Here is a 23,166-nt window from a genome sequence, read left to right on the forward strand (position 1 = left end):
AGGCTGGCGAGAGATTCGGAGACAAGATATACGTCACGCATCACGGGAATGTGGGGGGATCAATGGGGCTTGCTAAGTATTGAATGTAACAAAACGCGTGATATCGAGAAGAAAAGCCACCATGTGGTATTCATGAGTTCAGGTAGTTGCGAATGGCACCTAGGAGAAGTTAGGAACGGTACCCATATGTAGAATATTTACCATCAGAGATACCAACCTTGTAGCTTGGTCGCTCCTTCGCCGACGAGGTGGGACAGGTTCTCAATGTCGTCTCCTGCGGTGATACCAAACCGACGAACAAAGTCCTTGGCGGTGGCTTCCAAGTCTCCGTAGCCGTCGTCAATCTGAGGAAGGTCGTCCTCGGGCCGGCCGAAGTAAGCATTGCTGGAAATAGAAGTCGCGCCGTCGAATTCTGTGAGGCGCTGCTTGGCCTCGGCCTGAGCGTTGGGGTCGAAACGATCACGTCCAAAGAATTCGTCAGAAGAGATACCCTTCTGGGTGCCGAAACGTGTCTTGGTTTGGGAGAGTTCCTCCTCTATGGAAATGATTAGTTGCACGCTCTACAAAAAATTACAGAAAAAGAATTACCGTCCGCAGCAGATCGGGGAGCAACAGCACCAAATCCAAGCTTCTTGGGAGCCGGAGGCTTTGAGACCTGTCCGAATCCGAGTCTGTTCATTCCCATGCCGAGACGCTCGACATCGCTTGAGTTGCGCTCATTGGTCTTGCTGGTAGCACCAAATCCACCCCGGTTTGGGCTGACGGGAGTGGGAGAAGCAATAGGCGCGGCAGCAGTGCTCTTGGCCTTAGCATCGGCCTCGGCCTGCTCAGCTTCGGGGTCATATCCAAGCTTTTCAATGCGCTCGGCCTCCTCTCTGGCTTTCCGCTCGGCCTCCTCAAAATCGATATCACTGGGAGCAACCTTCTTCGCACCAAGCTTGGGGGCCTTCTTGGCTCCCAGAACGCCCTTCTTCGCGCCACCAACCGTGGTGGTCTTCTTAGCAGCAGAGTTGGCGCGAATGGCAGTCGGAGCGGGAGCGGGGGCTGCAGCTTTCTCTTCAGATGCAGACAGGGGGGACTTGGAGCGAGAGCCGTTCGAGTTGGCGGTCAAAAACGGAGATGCGGTTCGGCTCACAACGGGTGGCGTGCTGGTGCGGGATGGCGGGTTGCTGGGGCGCTTGATTGAGGGCTTGTCCCAGGATGAGAAGAAGTCGTCATCTTCACCAGCAGGGGTAGCCGAGCCATCAGATGGGGTGCCAGCAGGGATATCGGTGATGACAACCTCCTCTGGGTACCTAAACAATGCGCCGTTAACATCTACCTGGAGAGCCTACCGTTGAGACTAGGGGTACTGACTGTTGCGCATCCGCCGCGGCCCGCCTCTTCAGCTCCTCCTTGTATTTGACGGCCGCATTGGACGTATACTTGACCTTCGCATCCTTGCTGGCCAGCGCGGCAGACCCTCCGTGTGACTGGAAGTACTTGGTCGCAGACTCATTTCCACCAACCTTCATCACTCGTAACTGCTCCCATTGCCACTCTATTTCAGTCTAGTCAGCCAAATTCCAATCGCAGAGTGGCTTTGCTCAAATCTCGCCCCATAGGAGAATACATACGGTCGAGGTTTGTGGATCGAACAAAGGAGATGTGGACGCCGAGATTGCGGTGATTGGACGAGCAGTCAAGGCACAGGTAGATACCAAAAGGGACCGACGACCAGGTAGGGTTCTTAGAGTTGCAGTCGAAGCACACCTAACCGTGAGAGACTTGTTAGCGAACAATGGCCAAAATGCACCGAGAACGGCGGGACGGGGGCGCGGGGCGAGCGCACCTTGTTTGCAGGCTTCAACTTCATCTTCTCAAAGAGCTTTTGAGACTGCGCCTTGGAGGCACTCATGATGGAGGTAAGGGCTATGAAAATCAGGGAGAAAAGAAGTGTTGTGGTGTTGTAGACAGAAGCCCAAAACGATGTATCGGGAACGGCGAACGTGGTCGGACTCGGGAGAGTCCCTGTGCCTGGTGTAATTTTGCAGTTCTGCGGTGACCGGCGGTGGGGCATTAGGGACCTTAACTATGGGGAAATGACGCCACTTGGGCCACAATTTTACAATACCGTATTTTTTACCCATGGGCACGTGAGTCTGCCTATCGTTATCGCCGTCTTCATCTTCTTCGTTGGACGCAGTCAAAGATCGCACCCACCATGAATCCTCAGTACGTGCGTGCTCTCCCTCGGGCTTCTTCAAGTGCCGCAGCGGCTCTGCGCCCATATCCCAGAATCGCCATCAGCCGACTATACGCCACACAGAGTAGCCCGAACGGCACAACCAAACGACGGAGGAACATTACAGTCTTGTCAGACGATGGAAGATATGACTGGGCTGATTTGAATGGACGAGAAAAGGTTTCGCGTGCTACACAGCAATCTTTCAACTTCGTGGTTGTGTTAGCTGGTGTCGTTTTGACAGTAGGTTCTTGGTACCCACCTTTGCGAAGACCGAAAACGAATTGTCTAACATTTCGATGATTCTAGGGAGGTGTCTTCTACCTTCTATGGACCGATGTTATCTCTCCGAATAGTCGAACATGGCAATTCGAGAAAGCCGTCGACCGCGTCAAGGACGACGCGCGGTGCATAAAACTCCTCGGTGACCGGCGAGAAATCAAAGCCTTTGGAGAGAATACCTCGAGCAAATGGGCACGGCATCGCCCTATTGCGTGAGTTTATGGACTATTTTGTGCAACTTTAAGTATGGACTAACAAACCATACAGGACGAGCCTTGAAAAGGACCGTCTAGGCCGTGAGCATCTCCGCATGAACTTCCACGTATGTCAAGCATTTTATTATCGCTGGAACAAAATACTCACTTTCTATATAGGTCGAGGGTCCTCTCAACTCTGGAATCGTTCACGTACACATGATCAAACCGTTGGATAAGAGCGAATGGGAATACCAACTCCTTGCGCTGGACGTCAAAGGACACTCACGTGTTGTCCTTGAGAAGGCCGTTGAGAAGCCCAGCGTGGCTAGCTCGCTGAAACTTTTTGGCATTCAGTGGCGCTGAAAGTGCTATGAAGCGCATACCATATCAGTATCTTGTTGAAAAGCTTTTGGATCTCTCAGAGCTCTTGTCCGATGTGGAACAAGGGCTTTCTACGTCGCATATACCTGGCCTACTGTCGCCAGTTAGTATTTTATTGTATTTTTAGGGCCGGTCTATGAACCACCCAGATCAATGTACCATATCCCACTGCAGTATCTAACTCAGTACAATGAAACACATTCCCTATAAACATTCTGGGATTATATTTTGGTAAAGCTATTAACATGAATACACATAACGACATCAAAAAGGTTTTATACTACTCGAGGTCCCTCCAGGATGACCTTGGCTTCCTCGGAGCGCCACCAGCTCTTGCCTTCCTCACCAGGGAACGCGAACTCATCCATACTCTCGGCCTTCATCTCCACGCTGTATCCAGGCTCCATGGGGGTGACATAGTAACCATCCTTGACACTGGACGGGTGAACAAAGTGCTCATGCAGATGGTCAACATACTCCAGAACACTTCGCTTTCCGCTGACAACAACGTAGTCAATTGTGCTCAGGTGTTGTGTGTACTCGGGCAGACCAACACCACCAGAGTGGGGCACAATGGGGACATTGAACTTGCGAGCCAGCAGCAAAATAGCAAGAACTTCATTAACACCGCCAACACGGCAAGCATCAGGTTGCAGAACAGTCAAGGCACCGGCTTGCAGCAGCTGCTTGAAGATCACACGATTCTGGCACATCTCACCGGTAGCAACACCGACAGTTCCATGCGGGGTGTTCTCCAATGCCTTCTTGATAGCCGCGTGGCCAAGAATATCATCAGGGGAGGTAGGCTCTTCAATGAACCAAGGCTTGAACTCAGCCAGTTCCTGCATCCAGGTAATAGCCTCGGGGACAGACCAGACCTAGTCCAAATTAGTATCAATCAACCATCGACAGAGATTGAATCATACCTGATTAGCATCAACCATAAGGATGTTGCCCTTATCATACCCAATAGCCTCTCTAGCAATCTTCAATCGTCTCTTATCCTCCTCCAAGTTGGCACCAACCTTCAACTTGAAATGTCTGTATCCCTGTTTAACACTCTCATCCAACAACACCTTCAACTTCTCCTCAGAGTATCCCAACCACCCAGCACTAGTAGTATAAGCCGGAACAGCCTTGCTGGCCTCTGCATCCGCAATGCGCTCCTGCTTACCACCCTCAACCTCCTTCAGCATTGCCAGCGCCTCTTCAGGTGTAATAGCATCAGTGATGTAGCGGAAGTCAATGCAGCGGATGACCTCCTCGGGAGTCATATCTGCGACGATACGCCAGACTGGCTTGCCGAGAGTCTTGGCCCAGAGATCCCAGAGGGCGTTGACAACAGCACCAAGGGCAAGGTGGATGACACCCTTCTCGGGACCGATCCAGCGAAGCTGGCTGTCGGAGACCAGGTAGCGCCAGGTCTTGCCCCAGTCGGCAGTTAGCTCATCGAGGTCTTTACCGATGACGAGGGGGGTGACGAGGGAGATGGCAGCGCAGACGATTTCGTTACCACGGCCGATTGTGAAGGTCTGGAATGACGTGTTAGAATGTATAGGTACTTTATGCATGTATGCAAGCATTGAGAGCTTGTTATACGTACCATGCCATGACCGGTGAAGTCGGAGTCTGTTTCAATGATGCAGTAGGCAGCGGAATAGTCACCGGCTGCGTTCATAGCATCGGAGCCAGTCTTGTCGAGGGAGGTCTAAAGTGGCGTGTTAACGATCGAATCTCGTGCAGCTGGAGGGGTATAGAGCAGGCATACCGGAAACCTCACGTCCCGTGTGCTAAAGCCAGTAATCTTAACCATGATGACGACTGATCAACAATAATACTAGAAAAGACTCAATTGAACACGTTCTTCACAGTCTGGGAACTCCAAGGGAAATGTGTGGATTCTGTGAGGAAGATGGAGGGTATAATATAAGTCAGAATGCGAGGAAATAAATCAAAAAGAATCCGGAAGAAATTGCTACTCGGGACCCGTATATAGTCCCTCTAAACCCCCGCGCCGTTGGCACATTTGCCCTCACCCCTCACTCCGCCGTCCCCGTTTCCGCAAATCCGATATCTTAATTGGTGGATGATTGCCCCAGCCGGGGAATTGGGTTTCTCCACCAATCAGCGTCCAGGAGGGTCTATCGGAGTACCTCCGGCTTTTCTGGGGTTGATGTTGCTCTAAATAGCCTAGATTCACTAAAAGAATGATGCCGCCTTGGCAATGGCTATGGCCGAAGACTAGAGTGATATACACGTACTAGGATCTACATATGGTAGATGTTAAATCTTGCTTATACAAGAAAAATACATATGATATGAATTGATGAAGGTTAAGTCACCATAACATCGAATTGACCAGCGACGCATGTTGCAGTTTGCAGTTTGCAAACTTAGTACAAGCGTATTTTGAAGATGGGAATATTTATGGAATATGCATGTCTCATTCTGCTTGGTAAATAGTTTTTCCAGCTTCGTAGAGAGGAAATTGCGGCATGTTACTATGCCGACAAACCACGCTTCTCGCTCTCCGAGAAGAAAATAAGCATACGCCATAGCTTGCGAACTAGCACTTCGGCTTCTTCGTCCAAAGCCTATAACAGTCATATTAGCATATTGTCTTGAGAGAAAGGACCACATGGGAAACTTACCTCGGCGAGCTGATCCACGAGTTCCTGAGGAGAACCCTTCTGGCGCACATGACCCTCCACAACATCTACCAGCATTTGCTCCTGTACACCCAGGTATTCGACAATCTTTTTCTCCACGAAGGGCTTGATCTGATCGCTGAGAACGGCTTCGTCCACAAACTCCCACTTGATCGCCCACTTCCACAGTCCCTCCTTGTCGGTGGGGATTTCTGCAGCAAGTTGACGCGCCGCCTGTGCTCGCTCCTCATCTGAAAGACCAGCAGCCTCGGCAGCGGTGTCAAATTTGATCGGGATGAGAGGGCGGCGGGTGGTGGTGGCAGGCTCTTCCTCATCTTCCAGCAACCCTTCAACTTCGGCGGCAGTGCGACGAGTAGTTGCAGCTTGGGCCTTTTGGGCCGCAGCTCCGAGAGACAACTTGAAGCGCTGAGGCTCTCGCGGTTCCTCGATACGGGTCTCCAGCTCCTGAGCCTGGCGGGCGAGGAAATCGTCGGCAGCGCCACGAGCCTGTTCCTGCTTCTTGGCGGACTGTGCACGCTCACGCTCCTCGGCTGCACGATCAGCATCATCCAAGCTGGCTTCGCGAGCACGGAATATGGCGCGGCTTCGGAGCCAGGCACCATGGTCAGCGTAGTATTCAGAGGTCTTGCGGCTGGCCTCGATATCATCATTCCACTCCTTCATCCGCTCATCCATTTCATCGTGAGCAGCCTGCAGCTTGCCATCATCATCTTTGTCGCGCTTCTTTTCACGCTCCAGAGCGGCCGTTCGGCTTCGCTCTCGGTTGAGCCACCGGCGCTCTTGGTCCAGGAACTGCTTTTCTTGATCTGCTTCTCGCTTAGCCTGGCGGCGGCGTTCAAGCTCCTCGTCACTCGCGTCCGAGTCTTCGTCTTCGCGACTCCCATAAGCCTGTCCGTTGGTACCATTGACAAAAGACACGCCTTTCTGGTAGTCCTTTGGAATTTGGACACCGAATCCCTTAGGGCCAGCCGGTGCATTGGGCATGCCACGATCACGGGGACCCAGAGGAATGCCGTTCGCACCACCGGCTGGACCACTAGGAGCGGATGCAAGAGGAGAAGCAAGACGGCTGTAGCGTGATCCTGCATTGCGAGCACGTTCCATAGACTCAATCTCCTCTTCACGCTTCAGACGTTCAATATCACGACGGTTACTCCGCTCGCGGAATGCAGCGATCTCCTTGGCCACATTCGCACGCATCTCTGGGGGTATATCGGCCAATTCGTCCTCGATGGTGATTGGGATGGTGACTACTTCCCCGTCCTTTGATGCGTCGCCGTCTTGCATCTCAGTGTCACCTTCCCGGTCCAATGCGGAGGCATCCTCTTTCTTAGTAGGGTTTTTCGGGTGGAAGAGGTCTTTAAGAACGCTCTTTAGATCGCTACGGGCTGCCTCAAAGCGTGCGTTGATCTCTACGGGGTCTCGATCGCCTCGGCTATCTTTGAACTGCTCCAAGTATTTAGTTGTGCTCTCGTCCACCACAACCTATAGATAAAGTCAGTAATGCATACTATAGTGGGAAATGAGGCTCTTACAAGTAGTGTGCTCTTTTCCACTTCCTTCTCCTCTTCACCCTCAGCGCGAGGCATCTGTCGCTTAACAGGGATCTCAATCTCCTTAAGAACCTCGACCGCTGTCTCCAGACTCTCCGGGTCGTCAAACTCGGCAAATCCGAACCGGCAGGGCTTCTCATCAGCATCGGTCGCACGAATCCATCGTCGGAGGCGGCCTGCCGACTGCAGAATGCGCTCAATGCCATCATCACCACCAGCACCTTCCGTAATTCCACCCACGAAAAGTGTTCGCACAATCTCATCACGGGTAGGCGGCTGGGGGAGCATCATCGCATCGCGGCCATGGTGACGTTGCCCTTCACTAGAGGAACCGAGACCAGCACGTCGGGGGCCCTCTGGTCCACGCTCACGGCCCATCTCTGGCCCGGCAGGCTTGGCGGGGCCTGAAGTGCCCAGGCGGATCACTGGGGCGGAGAAGTTGATGTTTGGCATATTCGGCGGTGGTTGGAAGTTAGCTGGGAACCCTCCGGGGCGACCAGGCTGCTGATTGTTCGCCTGTTGCATGTTCGCAGGAGGAGCTGTACCTGGTGCTGCCATCCCTGGAGGAGGAGCTGGATGTTGTTAGCGATTATTCGAAACAGTCAAGGAGATATCAATGATTTACCCATGCCTGGAGGTGCACCAGGCGCACCGGGATATGCGCCATATTCCTGGGGGTGACCATAAGCACCTGGAGCTGAAAGTCAAGTCAGTATTTGCGCGTAGGAACTTCGCATTAATTTCGCGACTGATGGAATTGCTCACGCTGGTAAGGGTTGTACATGGCGGGTATGCGCACGTTGCCGCCAAGTGGATTTGGAATAATTTTCAATTGAAGAATGAGCTGCTGCTCGATGATGTTGCTGTTCAGTAGAACTGAAGGAAGAAAGTTGCGGTTGCCATGTGGGTCCGTGCGCTGATCTTGGCGATTGGAGTAAAACAGATTCAATGTTCCAACGTTGAAGGTTATGGTTAATTCTATATTACATTATTAGCTTCAAAAAATCAATTCTGATATGGATAGATCTCGGCATTGAAAAATACAAATATATCCATATAAGTTTCGGTATTGAGCGATACGATAATCATTATGGTTGACCAGATGTACATGCATGTATATGATATATGTTTGTATAAAATTTCCCATCAAATCTCAAGTCAGCTTGAGTATGGATTTCAAATATCTAAAGTATCTCTAAGGCTCATATTAATGTTTAAATCCATCCGGGATATACGGATAATACTGTAAGCACTTGGCGGCTTTGATTGGTAGAGTAATGCTGAATATCGGACGGTAAACACCCGACGTATTCTCCCCATAACTCTCACCGGCCGGTTAAATTCCATAGACTTCTAAGGGTCAGTATAACCCGAGGTTAATAAGTTATAATAGGCTTGAAATTCATCCTTTCATTAAGATTGCCTCAGCTTATGTGAAGATCAATTGTATCATAGCTTATGGCTTCGTATTCCATTTACAAGTATGGGTACCTCTGTACATCATGGGTCCACCGGTAGTACACGGTACATTATATGCGTTATAGTTTAATGTAAAGTAGAGCAATAAAAAGGTATATGTCACTATACTTAGATATACATCTAAACTCGGAACAATATACCTGAAATAACATTGGAAACATCGGAGGAACGGCAATTGACGGAAATCTTGATTAGACAACAAACCCGCTCCAGACCAAACCTGAATGCGGCAATGATGATGCTTGCCCCACGGCACCCCTCCACCGGACCCCAGCGCGCCGGACTCAACTCTTTTCTCCTATAACTCGATCCGCGCTTCCGTACAACTTATTTTCTTCTTAATATCCCCTTCTATATCTCTTGCCTACCCTGTAAGTCTTTTACAATTCCTCTAGGAATCCCTCCGTCATCCCCAATTGCCCCGCACTAACTCGGGAACCAAAACAGCGTCATCATCGTTCAACATGGCGGAATTCTCACAAGCTTCGGAGCTTAGTGCCTGGAAAGAGCTCCAGGAGCACCACAGTACTCTGGGACGCAATATTGTCCTGAAGGAGTATTTCGAGAAGGATCCCAAGCGCTTCGAGAAGTTTAGCCATACCTTTGCCAATACCGTGGACAACTCGGGTATTTTGTTCGACTTCTCCAAGAACTTCCTCACCGAGGAGACTCTTGCTTTGCTGGTGAAGCTCGCCAAGCAGGCTGGTGTTGAGCAGCTGCGTGATGCTATGTTCGCCGGTGAGCACATTAACTTCACCGAGGACCGTGCTGTCTACCACGCTGCCCTGCGCAACACCTCCAACCAGCCCATGCAGGTCGATGGCAAGAGCGTTGTTGAGGAAGTCAACAGCGTGCTTGAGCACATGAAGGAGTTCTCAGAGCAGGTGCGCAGTGGCGAGTGGAAGGGTTACACCGGCAAGAAGATTAACACCATCATCAACATTGGTATTGGCGGTTCCGACCTGTAAGTTTGCGCCACTTTCTCGAGAATGCCCAAATTGAACAGCGGCTGATGTTTTCTCTGCTAGCGGCCCCGTCATGGTTACTGAGGCTCTTAAGCCGTACGGCCACCCGGACCTCAAGCTTCACTTCGTCTCCAACATCGATGGCACCCACATCGCCGAGGCTCTCAAGCACTCCGACCCCGAGACCACCCTTTTCTTGATCGCTTCCAAGACATTCACCACCGCCGAGACCTGCCAGAACGCTAACTCTGCTAAGACTTGGTTCCTCGAGACGGCCAAGGACGAGTCGGCCATCGCTAAGCACTTTGTCGCCCTCTCGACCAACGAGGCTGAGGTTACCAAGTTTGGCATTGACAGCAAGAACATGTTCGGCTTCGAGTCATGGGTCGGTGGTCGTTACTCCGTGTGGAGCGCCATTGGCCTCTCCGTGGCTCTGTACATCGGCTATGACAACTTCCACCAGTTCTTGGCTGGTGCCCACGCCATGGACAAGCACTTCCGCGAGACTCCCTTGGAGCAGAACATCCCCGCCATCGGTGGTCTGCTGAGCGTGTGGTACAGTGACTTCTTCGGTGCCCAGACTCACCTGGTTGCCCCCTTCGACCAGTACCTGCACCGCTTCCCCGCCTACCTGCAGCAGCTTTCCATGGAGAGCAACGGTAAGGCCATCACCCGTAGCGGAGAGTATGTTAAGTACACTACTGGTCCGATTCTGTTCGGTGAGCCTGCCACCAACGCCCAGCACAGCTTCTTCCAGCTGCTGCACCAGGGCACCAAGCTCATCCCCGCCGATTTCTTGATGGCGGCTGAGTCGCACAACCCCGTTGAGAACGGCAAGCACCAGCGCATGCTTGCTTCCAACTTCCTCGCCCAGTCCGAGGCCCTGATGGTTGGTAAGACCCCCGATCAGGTCCGCGCTGAGGGTGCTCCCGAGCACTTGGTCTCCCACAAGACCTTCCTGGGTAACCGTCCCACCACCTCCATCCTGGCCCAGAAGATTACCCCCTCTACTCTGGGTGCCCTGATCACCTACTACGAGCACGTCACCTTCGTTGAGGGTGCTGTGTGGAACATCAACTCCTTTGACCAGTGGGGTGTCGAGCTGGGCAAGGTCCTAGCTAAGAACATCCAGAAGGAACTGGAGACTGCTGGCGCTACTGGCGAGCACGATGCCTCTACCAGTGGATTGCTCGCTGCTTTCAAGGCGAAGGCCAAGTTGGCGTAGATTGATGACCGTGGTGGAAGACGGCTATTATGAGCAACGATAACTCTGACCTGTTAATTTAGTTTCAAAATTTGAACATTTTATACCTTTTTTGTTTCCATTAGCAAATTTAATGACTAAAACAAGTAGAAAAAACGGGGGATTTATGACCCTGTTAATTCAGGGGTGGATCACTGATCTAGATAGCGCTGATATGGACAGGCTGGCTCCGCAATTTGTGGCTGAACATCTCCGTGTCTCCTCCGCGCCGATTCCCCATTCCACCAACTCGCCGTTGGGGTGACTACTCTTGACGCAGGCATGAAAATTACAGAAATGCATCCTCTACGCTCATTGACCCGGTTTCCAACCACCGTGGCACTATCCCTTGCGACAGCGCTATGGTCTACTGGAGCAGTCGCGGGAACCAGCAATAGCGGGGATGGATACAGAATTGGCGATGAAGTCCCAGTATCCTGTCTGAATCGAACATTGTATGTTCTCCCTTTTCATCCAATCTCTACCGCATCTATACTAATCGGACGTGTCAACAGGGAAGGAGAACATGTATGCGCCTGACCCTGACAAACAATGGCGCCAACTAACAAAAACCAGATCACAGATAGCTTGGGCAAACTCCAATACATCCCATTCGTAACCTGCAACGAGACCTCCCGCCCACTATCCATTCGCTATGGCATCTCAGAAACAATCAACTGCACTATTCCCGTCCTCTCAGACACGCTCTACCACCTCTTCGAATTTTACGTACACTCCGACGTCCCAATGACCTGTCGCGTCCCTACATCCCCGCTCTCCTCCCCCAACAGACTCGACAAAACAGACTCCACCCCCGAGTCCGGCGAGACAGACGCCTTTACCGCACTAAGCGAGAATGGTCCCCCATTCACACCTCTCACAATCGCCCTGCAGGGTACACTCCAGCTTAGCCACCTCCACATCTGGTCCGATATGAACATGCTCATGCACGACATCCCCTCAGATGCAGCGGCGCAACCCGAGGGTTCTTCAGGAACACAGAGCGGGCAACCGGGCTACGTGATCGCAGGAACAGCATACTCAACTCCCGAGTTTGAGGCTGCTGTTAAGAACGTCAAGCTAGATGAGGACGAGGAAGCAGTCGCTGTTTCGCAGGCGGCGCGCGAACCCTGGACTCTGGGTCACGGGACAAAGGTGATACGCGGCGAGCCGCTGACGTTTTCTTTCCATGTTGCTTGGTTGGAGGGCGGTGCTGGCATTGGGTGGCCGGAGCGATCTAAGACGGAGTCCTTCTTGGGTGTCAGTGGTACTACTGCTTCGCGGCGCTCGGGGTCTAGCTCGTTACTCTCCCGCCTTTTCTTCATTATTATGGCGGGTTCAGTGGGTGCTTTGATTGGTCTTTACTGGGAGCGGAATGGACAGAGCTTTAGGAGGAGAGCTGGTTGGAAGGGGGAGGGTATTTTGGGAGCGTCTTCTACTCGGGGTGTGGGTTCTAGTGTGACTTTCGGCAATGGTGGACGCATTCACGGTTATGGAGGATACTCTGCTTCTGCTACTGGTGGCGCAAATGGCAACGGCAATGGTGCTGGGTATGGAGGATATGGAGGATTTCCTACTGGGAAGAGGGATTGATTTGTTATTCATATTGACGGATTGTGAACATTAGTGGTATCTATAGACTCTTGTATAGTGTGTATCAAAAGAGGCCGAAAAGTGTTATGAGGATAAGAGTCTTAAGTCTGATAAATATCAACTGCATTCCATGTCTATGCAAGTAAAACAAAATGAAAGATAATTCCGCAGGTAGTTGTACATGTTAAAACACAAAGGGAGAAACAAACCCCCAATTTTAGCCTGATATCACGCTAGATCAAGTCAAGCCCATGCCCAGTCCAATCCAATCCAGTCTCAGTATATACAAGATACAGACCAGAAACACTCCTACCATCCCTGAGCCTGCATCCGCTGAATCTTCTTAACAGTCTCATTAAATGAAAACTTGAACAGCTTCCGCCACCTCGTCCGTCGCAACTCCTTGCGCTTCATACCCTTCCGCACATGGAACTTCTGCTCAATAGACTGCTGCTTAATCTTATTCGCAGAGCAGGTCATCTCCAGCATCCGAATAGCAGCCGGAAGATCCACACCCCGTTCAGGCTCAACATGAATCTGTCGACCAAGCGTAGGTCCGAGCTTCAGCTCCGTCTTCCGGCTCGCCAATTGCCCGGCAACACCGTCGCGGGATGGCGACGGGAACATCGTGCCGGAGATTGTGTCGGCGATGCGGTTGTTGCGGATTGAGGTACGCTGTGTTCCATCAGCGGGACGGGGACCCAGCTCAAGCTTGTTGAGGATATCGTCGAAGTCCGAGGCAGCGGTTTTGGTAGTCTCGATCTGGGCCTCAGGTGTGGGTGTAGGTTGTGCGGATGGGGAGGATTCCTTGGTGATGGCTTGTGTACTTGGGGGGATTGTTGGCGCTTGTGGAGAGGAGCTTGAGGAGTTGTAGCGGAGTGTGGTGAGGAAGTTGGGGTGCTGGATGCGAGGCGTGTTAAGGAGCCATGGGGTTGGTCGGGCACGGAGGCCGCGGGCCAGGGCGCGAAATTCCATTTTTGTGGATAGCAGAGCGCCTGGATTGAACGAATTGGTTCGATTGGCAGGTTTGGGTGGTGCTCTGGGTGGGAGAGTGGAGGTTGAAATGGCTGGAAGTCGCGACAACATTTAGCGTAGTTCAAAAGAAAATCCGACCAAATTCGAGGTCACGTGAATCCCGATGAATTCGATCTGACTCGACTCACTCCAACCACGTTGGTTATTGGACATTTGGACTATTAGACTACCGTTAAAAAATTATCCCTTTCTCTACATTCCGTCGCTCAGTATCGAAATGTCTTCTCTCAATATCGCGACTCTGCCGCGCATTGATCGGGATGCCCTAGCCGCGCTCCTTCAAGCCGGGCCCGGCCCCGCCAAGCTAGCAATCATCGACGTCCGTGATTCAGGTATGTCATTTTGAATGATCGAAATCACCGGATTTGCATATTGACCTTCTTAGACCACGTCGGCGGTCACATCCGCTCATCAACTTGGGTCCCCAGTTCCTCTCTTGATGTCCGCATGCCGGAGCTTGTACGAACTCTTAAGGATACCGAGAAGGTCGTCTTTCACTGCGCACTTAGCCAGCAGCGTGGCCCCTCCGCTGCTCTGCGTTATGCACGTGAGCGTGAGAGCGCCCTTGGCACAGAAGAGAGTCAGAAACAACAAATTTGTGTTCTCGTGGGCGGCTTTCTGGAGTGGCAGGACAAGTATGGCAAGGATGAGACCCTGACAGAGTCCTATGTGGAAGATATCTGGCAGGATTACTAGATTTACCTTCTTGGATATGCTGGCCTGTTGGCATTTCTTGACCTCGCCCTTGATGAGATATGACTAGAAGAGAGATACCCCAAGGCTTGATGGCAATACATAAATCTGATACATGATGTGTACTTAAGCACCCTCCGAGACTTAATCTATATATTTTTCTTTTCGTAGCAAAGACCTGCTAGACAGTGTCACAATTTCAAGGCTTCTTTAAACCTTGGCCAACAATTTTCCATCACTGGTCTATGGCTTAAGTTGACCAAGCATGATCTGTTCTGTACGCCATGCAGCCCATTCATTGACTGAGCGGATCTCATCCTCACTCTCCTCTACTGGTGGAATTGCTTCCCCATTCAATCTCTACATAGAGGCATTGTTCTTTGGACGCACCAATTACGCCACACTTTACGGTTGACCAGCGCCTGCTCTCCCAGGGCCGCTGAAACGCGATGCAATGAACTCCTCAGAACATCACCTGTCCACTCGAGGAAAGTCTCTCCTATGTTGACCAATAAATGACCTTATTTCGGCTTGATATATAGCCAATTGTCTAGAAGTTTTCTTTGTCTGCTGGGAGTATTAGTAATTCACCCACCACATTGAAGAGCAGCGTGATGATCTCGATATTGGTGTGCACACCAGGGGTAATGCTTTTGTACTCGGGAGTGAATTGGGATTGATTGACCTGACAGTAATCGAACCGATATCTCAGATCTTTGATACAATAGACTGAGTGCACTGAGAGTTCCGGGGTTCAGTCCTAACTGACAATCAAGACTAAGACAGACTATATCTGGCATGATTATCATGTTAGAATCCACCAAGCGTTTGATTCGGTTCGTGAGATCCTCGTACGGAGTACTTTGTGCTGCACATGTATGTTTCAGCCTCCAACCTTTGATACCAATGGGTTAAAGACAAAGAAGTAGACAAATCAATTTAGCTCCACATGAAAACCTTGGAATAGTCGCGTGAAAAGTGATTTGACTGGTCCACAGTATGTGACATAACCTGTACGGAGTACTGGGGCCAAATTTTAGTAGAGCACTTGAGGGGTTTTCCCCGAAGAGAACAGCCCCTTCCCCTCTTCAATACCAACCAAGTCTCAAGCATACGCTAGCTTTTGAAATTCAATAAACAATGGCAGACACGTTACCAACGAGCTTGTCGACTGCATTGGGAATGGAACTCTCTCCTTCCAGCAAGGGATTTGTTCTCGTGCTTTCAACGGATATTTCATTCGGGGCAGGTGCGAATATACTTTGTTGGATTACCCGGCAACATGACTAAAACTGAACCCAGTCAGCTGTGGGGGCTATATCGCCTGCTTGATGACGAAAGATGCCATCAATTATGCTTCGAAGCATGAGAATCTACTACTACGGTCCCAAACAGATGTGCGAACATCATTGGTTCGATTCTACCGTCCGATCATTGAGAACAAACCAGTGGAAATGCAACTGCGTGAAATGAGCCTGGGTAAAGCATGGTCCACCTTACATGTTGAAACATTCCAATTCGAGAAAGTCGCTGCGTCTGCAGTTATTTGGTAGGTTATCCACCAAGCTGCCTATTGATGCGTAGTTACTGATGTGATTTAGGCTCACTAACTTCAAGCTCCCAGGCATTAGCCTCCAGACAGGCTGGCAGTTGACTGCTACCCGCCCCGTGGATCTGCGGATGCTCGAAATGGACAATGATCCCGAATGGACATCATACCAAACAGCATTCCATCGAAATGGATTTCGGCATGCCCACTCCTACGTGAGAACTTTCATACCAAAATCTTGGCCTCAGATAAAGTTCACAGAGCAATGGATCTTACCCGGTTGGGATTGCCTCCCAAAAGGGTCCTGTGTGGCCCAGAAAGGACAAGACAAAGCACGATGGACGACAGAGATGATACAATTTGCAATAGACATTAATTTTCCTGTTCAAGAGAATTTCTTCCCACAAGAAGACCGATTACTGATGGGCAATATTGCTGCTACTCTCAAATTCGCAGAGGCTCAAATGAAGGCTCGTGCAGAGGGAAAGCCGAATTGGAGGGAATTGGAGCTGGATGGCTCAATGAAGCCTATCACCCAGAGTGTTAACGTGACATTGAGTATGTCGACAGAGATCAAGAGAAACCTCCCACCTCAAGGTGTCCGACGGCTCTACTTGCGCACTGAGGCTAAAAATATTATAAGTGGAAGGATGGACCTGGAAATCCTTCTTTGTGATGAGAACATGAACTTGATTGCCATTAGTCAACATGTGGCACAGATCATCCCCTCAGCCCAGAAACAGGAAAAGAGTAGAAAAGGCGCAATATGTAATCAAACTGATAATATAATACTCTATGATAGACCATTTATCGTGCTTAATGGTGCTTCTTCCCGCAACTAACTTGCTGAGTGTTCCCAGTGTCGAGGAGTCTTGCGTCTCAAAGACCGCCACATTGGAGTTGAACGCTTTGAATATCCAGCTCCGAAGCTCAATATCGAGTAGAGAGTCAACACCATGTGCCAGAAAAGGCTTGTGGTGATCAACGAATGCTCCATCCTGCATTGAAGCGAGCGATTTGGCGAGCTTCTCAATCGCAGCCTCAGCAAAAACTTATTCTGCCTCCTCAAGGGACTCGGATGCTGCGAATCGATCTCGACTCTTCAAGCCAGTATCAGTACTGCCACCAGACCTTGCCAAATCTCTTTCGACTTCCAGAACGAGAAGAACCCAAGATGGAATGGACAGGGCGCGGCGAGGTTTCATACCAGCGGAACTTACAGAACGTCGTATTGGGCGCTAAACAGCCAGATGGCATAGTTCACAGGTCCAGTTATTACATATCTCATCAGATATGATTTACATCTGAAGGCCTCCTCCAAACCCAATAGGGCGTCTCTTCCCGTCATTCTCCGGCACAATGGCCATGACCTTGTAGATCTGGCCCATCGAGCCACCACTCTTCTCGACTAAGCGCTTCCATCCAGTCTCCAATATCTTCTTATGCTCATCATTTCCAGCTTTGCGAATGAGTTGCTCCATGCGCTCTGTAATGCCCATTGCATTCAGGAAATCGCCCTGCTCAATAGGACCATGGACCTCGACGCCGTCGCTACCCTCAATGGCAGCCTCAGCCAGTGCAGTGAAGTCAACATCAGCACTTACATCCACCTGACCGGGGAACGAAAGTGCAGGGACAATTTTATGGTGCTGGATTCCACGTAGCGAGTTAATAGGAATAGTCGACATGGTGCCGTAATCCATGATCAAAGCTGCACCAGATGGTGTCTTTTTCTGCGTTACACTGGGGTCGACGGTCTGCCTTGTTGCTGACGGTGCAGATGCGGCATCTCCGCCGATGCGACGGGCGAAATCAGCAGCGTAAATCCTACTTTCAGGACTGACTTCAATAGTCGAGCCGGGCTTTGACTTGAGTACGCGGTAGCGTTCAGAGATCTCGGGAATCACAAGAGATGTCGGTGTGGAGGCCTTCGCTTTGGTTAACCGGAACTCGGGCTCCCCTTCGATGTTTTCCTCCACAGCTTTTGGGTTCAAGGTAACGAGTAACTCGCGCCATTGAGAAGTATTCTTGACTTTGAGAGGTTGGTGAAGCTTCTGAGGCCCGGTGGGGGTCATGATCTCCTTTTGTTCTGGGAGCTCATTTTCGGGAGAAGGAGGAACCGACTCAAATGCATGGATTGGAAGTGCGTCAAAGAACTCATGTGCAAAGATGAAGGGTGTCTTGCCTTCCTCTAAGAAGTGGAATATTTCGTCAGTATTGTAGAACTTTGGATTTGAGTACTACACTCACCATGCGGTAGAAGACGGATGTCTTCCACCCAGATGACGGGCACGTCAAAGTATTTGCAAGTGCTCCGATGTCCAATGTCTGTCTCCTCCATGGCAGCTTCACCACACAAAAGCTTTTTTTGTACCCCCCTCAGTGTAGCACTCGCCTCCACCAAGTAAATTGCCTCGACGCTTGAAGTGAAGCTTTTGAAATTCCGGAATGTCTAACAAGTCAGTCAAACCGAAAGTAGATACTGACATTCCAACTACTCACCCGCAACATATCATCCATCAAGGTTCCTTTACCCGGTCCAACCTCCATCAACTGAACGCCGCTCTTCTTTCGGCCTTGCGACATCCATTCAGCAATTGTCCAAATGCCAACCAGTTCGCCAAACACCTGAGAAATCTCGGGAGATGTGACAAAGTCACCATGTTTTCCGAAAACGTCGGGTCGTGATGTGTAGTATCCGTCTTCTGGGGAGGTCAAGACCTGGCGCATAAATGCTGCGATTGGAATCGGACCTGTAACCTGGATGTTTATCATCGTTAGGGCGGCAAGGCTATGCGGAGCTTGGGGTAGACACACCTTCATCGCATGGGCCAATGATTTGGCAAGAGGCGTCGACCATTGCCTGGTCTCGAATGTTGAATTACATCGTCGCGAGCTTGTAAAGAATACGGAGTTGCGAGATCTCCGAAGCGTATGCGACGCTGCGCGCCGAGCCGTGTTCATGTTTGGCACGATCCCGGTTGGCTTTCAAGCCGAATTGGCGTAGAGAGTAATTCAAAATTCAGAGCTGCTGGTTTCAACAAACTCGACTAGAATTGGAGGAAATGAGGCACCGACGACAGCTTGCTGTAATTTTGTTTCTCCCAGTTGGTTATCCCGATTTCGTGGCTCTGAAGCTGTCACATGACTTTATCTTATCGATAACGGATTGTGCATCTCGGACCGTTGTTGTATCCGAGCCGGTCTACATGTAAGCATTAATTCCGTACTATCCCCGTCTCCTTCACCTCAAATGCTCTCATCTGTTGCTTTCACTCTCATTTTTTGCAATCGGTCCTTGCCTCCTGAGACCAGATCTTTCGGAATATAAGAAAAATGCCGCAAAAGGTCCTACTTCTTGGTGCAACTGGACACACCGGTAGCTCAATTCTGGATGGTCTTATTGAATATGGAAATTTTGTATGTACTGTCTTGTTATGAGACATTTTTACCAATCTGACAAATACTATAGTCGATAGAACTATTTGTTAGACCCTCCTCTGCAGACAAGCCCGCAGTCAAAGAGCTGGCTGATAGAGGTCTCCCGATCCGCCTTGGAGATCTTGACGGGCCATTTGAGAACCTAGTCTCTTTGCTTTCTGGGTTTGATCTGGTAATCAGCGCCATTGATGCCAGCTCACAGCTGGCGCAAATAAATCTTGCCACAGCCGCCAAGGAAGCAGGTGTCAAAAGGTTCATTCCTTGTGGCTTCACAACTGTGTGCCCGCCCGGAGATGTGATGAAAATCCGCGACGATGTAAGATCCAATATTTCCGTATCTGGTTGCTCTGCCGCTGTCATAGACTAATGGGTCTACTTTGTGAAGAAGGAAGAAGTCTATCAGCACTTGAAGCAGCTTTCTCTGCCTTTTACAGTCATTGACGTTGGCTACTGGTATCAAATCTCGTACCCAACCTTACCGTCCGGCCGGGTTGACTATGCAAGCCCCATCAAACCCAACGTCACCATCCACAACGATGGCGAAGCACCAAACTTGCTTACAGACCTTCGTGATATTGGACGATTTGTGGCTCGTATCGTCACGGACGACCGAACTTTAAACCAATATGTGTACACATACGGCGACGTTCTATCTGAAAACCAAATTTTCAGTATGATGGAGGAGCGTTCCGGCGAAAAGATCGAAAGAAAGACCGTATGTACAGACAATCTATAAAGCCCCCAAGGGGAATCCTACTACAATGATGCCCAAGACAGCTAACGAGAGATTATGAAGATGACTGCACAGGATATTCAAATTGCTGTGCAAATGGCCAAAAAGGCACACGCAGAAGATCCCAAAGCTATGAATCACCTCTTCATGCTTTACATTTCACAATACCAGTACAGCAAGTACGTGAGATGTGATAACACTCAGGAGAGTGCGCATTCTCTTGGGTACCTCAATGCCCGAGAACTTTACCCGGATTTCAAGCCGATCACCTTTGGAGATTTTTTGACCGAGGTGCTTGATGGAAAGGGAGTAAACCCTTACGCTTACTAGATAATTAGGGAACAAGATAGCAATATGAACCTGAAGAACAGATGATTATTGTGGTGTTCTCTATCTTTTTTATTCTTCTGATGCACACGTATATTAAATTTCCTAAGCCTTTTTGCTACCGAGGCTCGCTCTTCTCTGTACACTAAAATGTTCCCAATTACCACAGATCTCCATGATGAATTGAAGCCTGGGGTCTATCGTAAATATCTTACCGAAGATCGAGACCTCCATGTCATCCACTGTTAGGAGCTTAAACATCGATGCGAGTCCTTCACCGTCGCGCACAACCTTGGAAAATTTAGTAAATCTAAACAAAATGCCAATGATGTTAAAGACAGCGAGAGTAAGGTTGACTCGATGTTACTTGGGATTTTTTATTCCTCGAACCTGACAAGAGCTGATAGTAAGCTTTTTCTTATAGACTCTGCCACTTTGGACCGAAAAGCTAAAATACTCCCTGGAAAGCAGCGTGATCTAAATACACACCTAAAATCTCAGGCATAATACCTTTTGTAATAGTATTCACTTAGCATCCTGTCGCCACATAGCATATCCATTTCTCAGACTCATTAGCTTGGCTTCATGCGATCTGGTCCCGGCATGAGCCATCAAGCTTATCCGAGGTCTGTTTTGGACTTGATATGGAAGAGCCAAAATTTCGTTGCCCAGTGGATACTCTTGTGAGGTGGGAGAGTAGTAAGAAAGAGAAAGAAAAAAGGAAGTGCTTGATCCACGTGGCGTCCAAAAGGCTGGGAAAGAATCGGTGTCCATAGAATGTTGAATTGCAATTCAAAATTTATCACGAATTGTGTGGGAACCTAAGGCACAGGTGATGCTAGAGATGAAGCTAAGAACAAGGTAGAGGCGTGACGTAGGAGTGTAGACATACTTAGGAAAATTCCGATCATAGATTAAAGTAGGCATCGTCACTACGAATTAAGATCTCACGAGTAGGAGTGGGGGTTTTTTCGGATAGAAAGAGAATCCAAATGGCCTCGGACATTGACTCACTCGCTATTCTGTAATGGCAAAATGTCTAGCTACTCGCATGGTGAATTCAAAACCCAGGTTTACTATCTTACACGCTTCACTTAGCTCTCGGCCACGCTCATGTATAGTTGAACTCCAATAAGAAGTAGCCAGGACTTTTTTGGCTGCCGCATCCTAGGTATCTAGTCTGGAGAGGAGGGGAGATTTGCACATATCAAGTCCTAGGATCGACAGATGAGGAGAGAGATGGGGAAAATCTCAGTGGTACAATATTTGTATTGATCCGAGCACGATCTGATAACCTGGACGGTCCCACAGCGGGTAGATCCGAGAGATAACCGAAACTCTATCGTGGTATACTACCAACTCCGTTGTTCCCGACTCTTACCTAGAAATCTTATCATCCACATGAACAAAGATCCAGATAATTAACTCATTAATGCCATATACTCTGTCACAACTGTGAATGCATCGCTAGCATAGTATCAACCTAGTAGGAACGTTCATGGACTTAACGCAAACGGGCTATTATTAGCGTTGGCCTGAGGTCGTCGACAAGCCATCACACCCTTTTAACGGCCTGAGGTCGTCAACAAGCCGTCGCACGAGGGGGACTCATTCAATCAAGCTAATGAAAGCATTTAGGACTATTGTTGTGAGTTTTAGGAACGAACTCTTTCTTTCTCCCATTCTCTCATCCATCTATTCATCTCCACACCTCTTTCATCCGACCAACAAGGCTCATCTTCCTTTGTCCCAAACCACCTTCTCAGTATTCATTTGTCATAATGACAGGAGCTTCATGCATTTTATCTGTTCTTCTCTGGTGTTTGCCATGTTTCCGCAGAGCACTCAGCGCTTTTGACCCGCATGATGGCGAAGAATTTATCATCCAATGTCACCATGACATGATCAAAGAGAGGTGCATCGAATGTCAGCGTCCGGAACATCGAGGCTCAGTCTGCCAGACAGTACGTGTTTGAACTGATTCGTAAGAGACCCTTGCTGATAATACAAAGACTTCATCAGCAATGCTCGGGAATGCCATGGAGTTCGTGCTCCGGCTACGTTTGGTCTCGCAATATTACAACAGTGAAAACCCGATGCCAATCCAATTCCGCATTGAAGTGGCGAAGCTCATCAAGGAGCTCGCCAGGGTTTTCCTTTCTGTCGAGAACCGCCACCGCAGGGAACACAACATCTCTGGACGGGAACGCTTCGAGCGCCGTCCGGTGAGTGCACTGAGCCTGTCTACATGTCCATGACTAATAAAATATAGGGTGCGGCTGCGTATGGGGATTTTGTGGCCACCCGTGAAGCGGCACACTTGCCACAGGAGGAGTTGCAAGAGGGTTGGCTTTCTCTTGCACCTGGTGACGCGGGATACGACGAGTGGAAAACGGCGAAGACCAAGTTCCACGCCGACTTGGCTGCTCTAATCGGCGTGGCACGTTTGCAGATTGCCAATGACTCCGAGGGAGGTGCCTTGGGGCTCCTTTAGGTAGAACCTCTTCTGCTAGGTCGTAGAAGACCTCAATTCAATTCAATAGAGTCTGATCAAAGCATTTTCTCGAGATAATCAAAGTAAAGCTAAAGTTAATATCAATCTGGGCAAACTATGAGAGCACGTTCTCCTCTTCTTGTCCCTTTTGTTCATTCATCCCTCTCCCACATCATTTTCATGTCTTCCCCATGGTATGTTCATGTTTTTCACACGACGCCTTTCAGTTTCATGTCAAATCGGAAGAGATGCACCCAGAATAAGAAAAGTAAGACCGAGAAGCTCATTAAACACCCCTGGAGTGTTAT

The 23,166-nt window shown here is 49.7% G+C and overlaps 12 protein-coding genes across 12 annotated transcripts; 7 read left to right on the plus strand and 5 right to left on the minus strand.

Annotated features, from left to right (window-relative positions):
- Positions 1-130: 130 nt before the first annotated feature.
- On the minus strand, positions 131-2,059 carry N7520_004622 (ADP-ribosylation factor GTPase-activating protein; the record flags this gene model as incomplete). Its single annotated transcript, XM_057138556.1, has 6 exons — positions 131-159; positions 218-535; positions 589-1,295; positions 1,357-1,540; positions 1,617-1,752; positions 1,832-2,059. 6 exons carry the CDS (start codon positions 2,057-2,059, stop codon positions 131-133), a joined length of 1,602 nt encoding a protein of 533 aa, XP_056996763.1.
- Positions 2,060-2,203: 144 nt separating this feature from the next.
- tim21 lies at positions 2,204-3,066 on the plus strand (the record flags this gene model as incomplete). The annotated part of the gene is made up of 4 exons (XM_057138557.1): positions 2,204-2,467; positions 2,534-2,718; positions 2,774-2,828; positions 2,881-3,066. The coding sequence occupies 4 exons, from the start codon at positions 2,204-2,206 to the stop codon at positions 3,064-3,066; spliced, it is 690 nt and encodes a 229-aa protein (XP_056996764.1).
- A 293-nt stretch (positions 3,067-3,359) lies between these two features.
- Positions 3,360-4,897, minus strand: N7520_004624 (L-fuconate dehydratase; the record flags this gene model as incomplete). The annotated part of the gene is made up of 4 exons (XM_057138558.1): positions 3,360-3,962; positions 4,011-4,616; positions 4,688-4,792; positions 4,853-4,897. 4 exons carry the CDS (start codon positions 4,895-4,897, stop codon positions 3,360-3,362), a joined length of 1,359 nt encoding a protein of 452 aa, XP_056996765.1.
- Positions 4,898-5,585: 688 nt separating this feature from the next.
- Positions 5,586-8,090, minus strand: N7520_004625 (uncharacterized protein; the record flags this gene model as incomplete). The annotated part of the gene is made up of 5 exons (XM_057138559.1): positions 5,586-5,678; positions 5,736-7,238; positions 7,289-7,878; positions 7,932-7,997; positions 8,072-8,090. 5 exons carry the CDS (start codon positions 8,088-8,090, stop codon positions 5,586-5,588), a joined length of 2,271 nt encoding a protein of 756 aa, XP_056996766.1.
- A 1,159-nt stretch (positions 8,091-9,249) lies between these two features.
- N7520_004626 (glucose-6-phosphate isomerase) lies at positions 9,250-10,975 on the plus strand (the record flags this gene model as incomplete). The annotated part of the gene is made up of 2 exons (XM_057138560.1): positions 9,250-9,749; positions 9,814-10,975. The coding sequence occupies 2 exons, from the start codon at positions 9,250-9,252 to the stop codon at positions 10,973-10,975; spliced, it is 1,662 nt and encodes a 553-aa protein (XP_056996767.1).
- A 570-nt stretch (positions 10,976-11,545) lies between these two features.
- Positions 11,546-12,586, plus strand: N7520_004627 (uncharacterized protein; the record flags this gene model as incomplete). The annotated part of the gene is made up of 1 exon (XM_057138561.1): positions 11,546-12,586. One exon carries the CDS (start codon positions 11,546-11,548, stop codon positions 12,584-12,586), a length of 1,041 nt encoding a protein of 346 aa, XP_056996768.1.
- Positions 12,587-12,895: 309 nt separating this feature from the next.
- N7520_004628 (mitochondrial 37S ribosomal protein bS21m) lies at positions 12,896-13,672 on the minus strand (the record flags this gene model as incomplete). Its single annotated transcript, XM_057138562.1, has 1 exon — positions 12,896-13,672. The coding sequence occupies one exon, from the start codon at positions 13,670-13,672 to the stop codon at positions 12,896-12,898; it is 777 nt and encodes a 258-aa protein (XP_056996769.1).
- Positions 13,673-13,838: 166 nt separating this feature from the next.
- N7520_004629 (phosphatase YCH1) lies at positions 13,839-14,317 on the plus strand (the record flags this gene model as incomplete). The annotated part of the gene is made up of 2 exons (XM_057138563.1): positions 13,839-13,953; positions 14,007-14,317. 2 exons carry the CDS (start codon positions 13,839-13,841, stop codon positions 14,315-14,317), a joined length of 426 nt encoding a protein of 141 aa, XP_056996770.1.
- A 1,137-nt stretch (positions 14,318-15,454) lies between these two features.
- N7520_004630 (thioesterase-like superfamily-domain-containing protein) lies at positions 15,455-16,705 on the plus strand (the record flags this gene model as incomplete). Its single annotated transcript, XM_057138564.1, has 3 exons — positions 15,455-15,563; positions 15,617-15,863; positions 15,916-16,705. The coding sequence occupies 3 exons, from the start codon at positions 15,455-15,457 to the stop codon at positions 16,703-16,705; spliced, it is 1,146 nt and encodes a 381-aa protein (XP_056996771.1).
- Positions 16,706-17,161: 456 nt separating this feature from the next.
- Positions 17,162-18,827, minus strand: N7520_004631 (class I SAM-dependent methyltransferase; the record flags this gene model as incomplete). Its single annotated transcript, XM_057138565.1, has 4 exons — positions 17,162-18,054; positions 18,114-18,315; positions 18,366-18,623; positions 18,681-18,827. 4 exons carry the CDS (start codon positions 18,825-18,827, stop codon positions 17,162-17,164), a joined length of 1,500 nt encoding a protein of 499 aa, XP_056996772.1.
- Positions 18,828-19,199: 372 nt separating this feature from the next.
- Positions 19,200-20,367, plus strand: N7520_004632 (aromatic alcohol reductase; the record flags this gene model as incomplete). The annotated part of the gene is made up of 4 exons (XM_057138566.1): positions 19,200-19,283; positions 19,336-19,620; positions 19,690-20,019; positions 20,113-20,367. The coding sequence occupies 4 exons, from the start codon at positions 19,200-19,202 to the stop codon at positions 20,365-20,367; spliced, it is 954 nt and encodes a 317-aa protein (XP_056996773.1).
- A 2,021-nt stretch (positions 20,368-22,388) lies between these two features.
- N7520_004633 (uncharacterized protein) lies at positions 22,389-22,858 on the plus strand (the record flags this gene model as incomplete). The annotated part of the gene is made up of 2 exons (XM_057138567.1): positions 22,389-22,589; positions 22,637-22,858. 2 exons carry the CDS (start codon positions 22,389-22,391, stop codon positions 22,856-22,858), a joined length of 423 nt encoding a protein of 140 aa, XP_056996774.1.
- Between the last annotated feature and the right edge of the window lie 308 nt (positions 22,859-23,166).

This window comes from Penicillium odoratum (assembly GCF_028828045.1).
Source record: "Penicillium odoratum strain IBT 22623 chromosome Unknown utg000004l_segment0_segment0, whole genome shotgun sequence".
Classification (NCBI taxonomy): Eukaryota; Fungi; Ascomycota; class Eurotiomycetes; order Eurotiales; family Aspergillaceae; genus Penicillium; species Penicillium odoratum.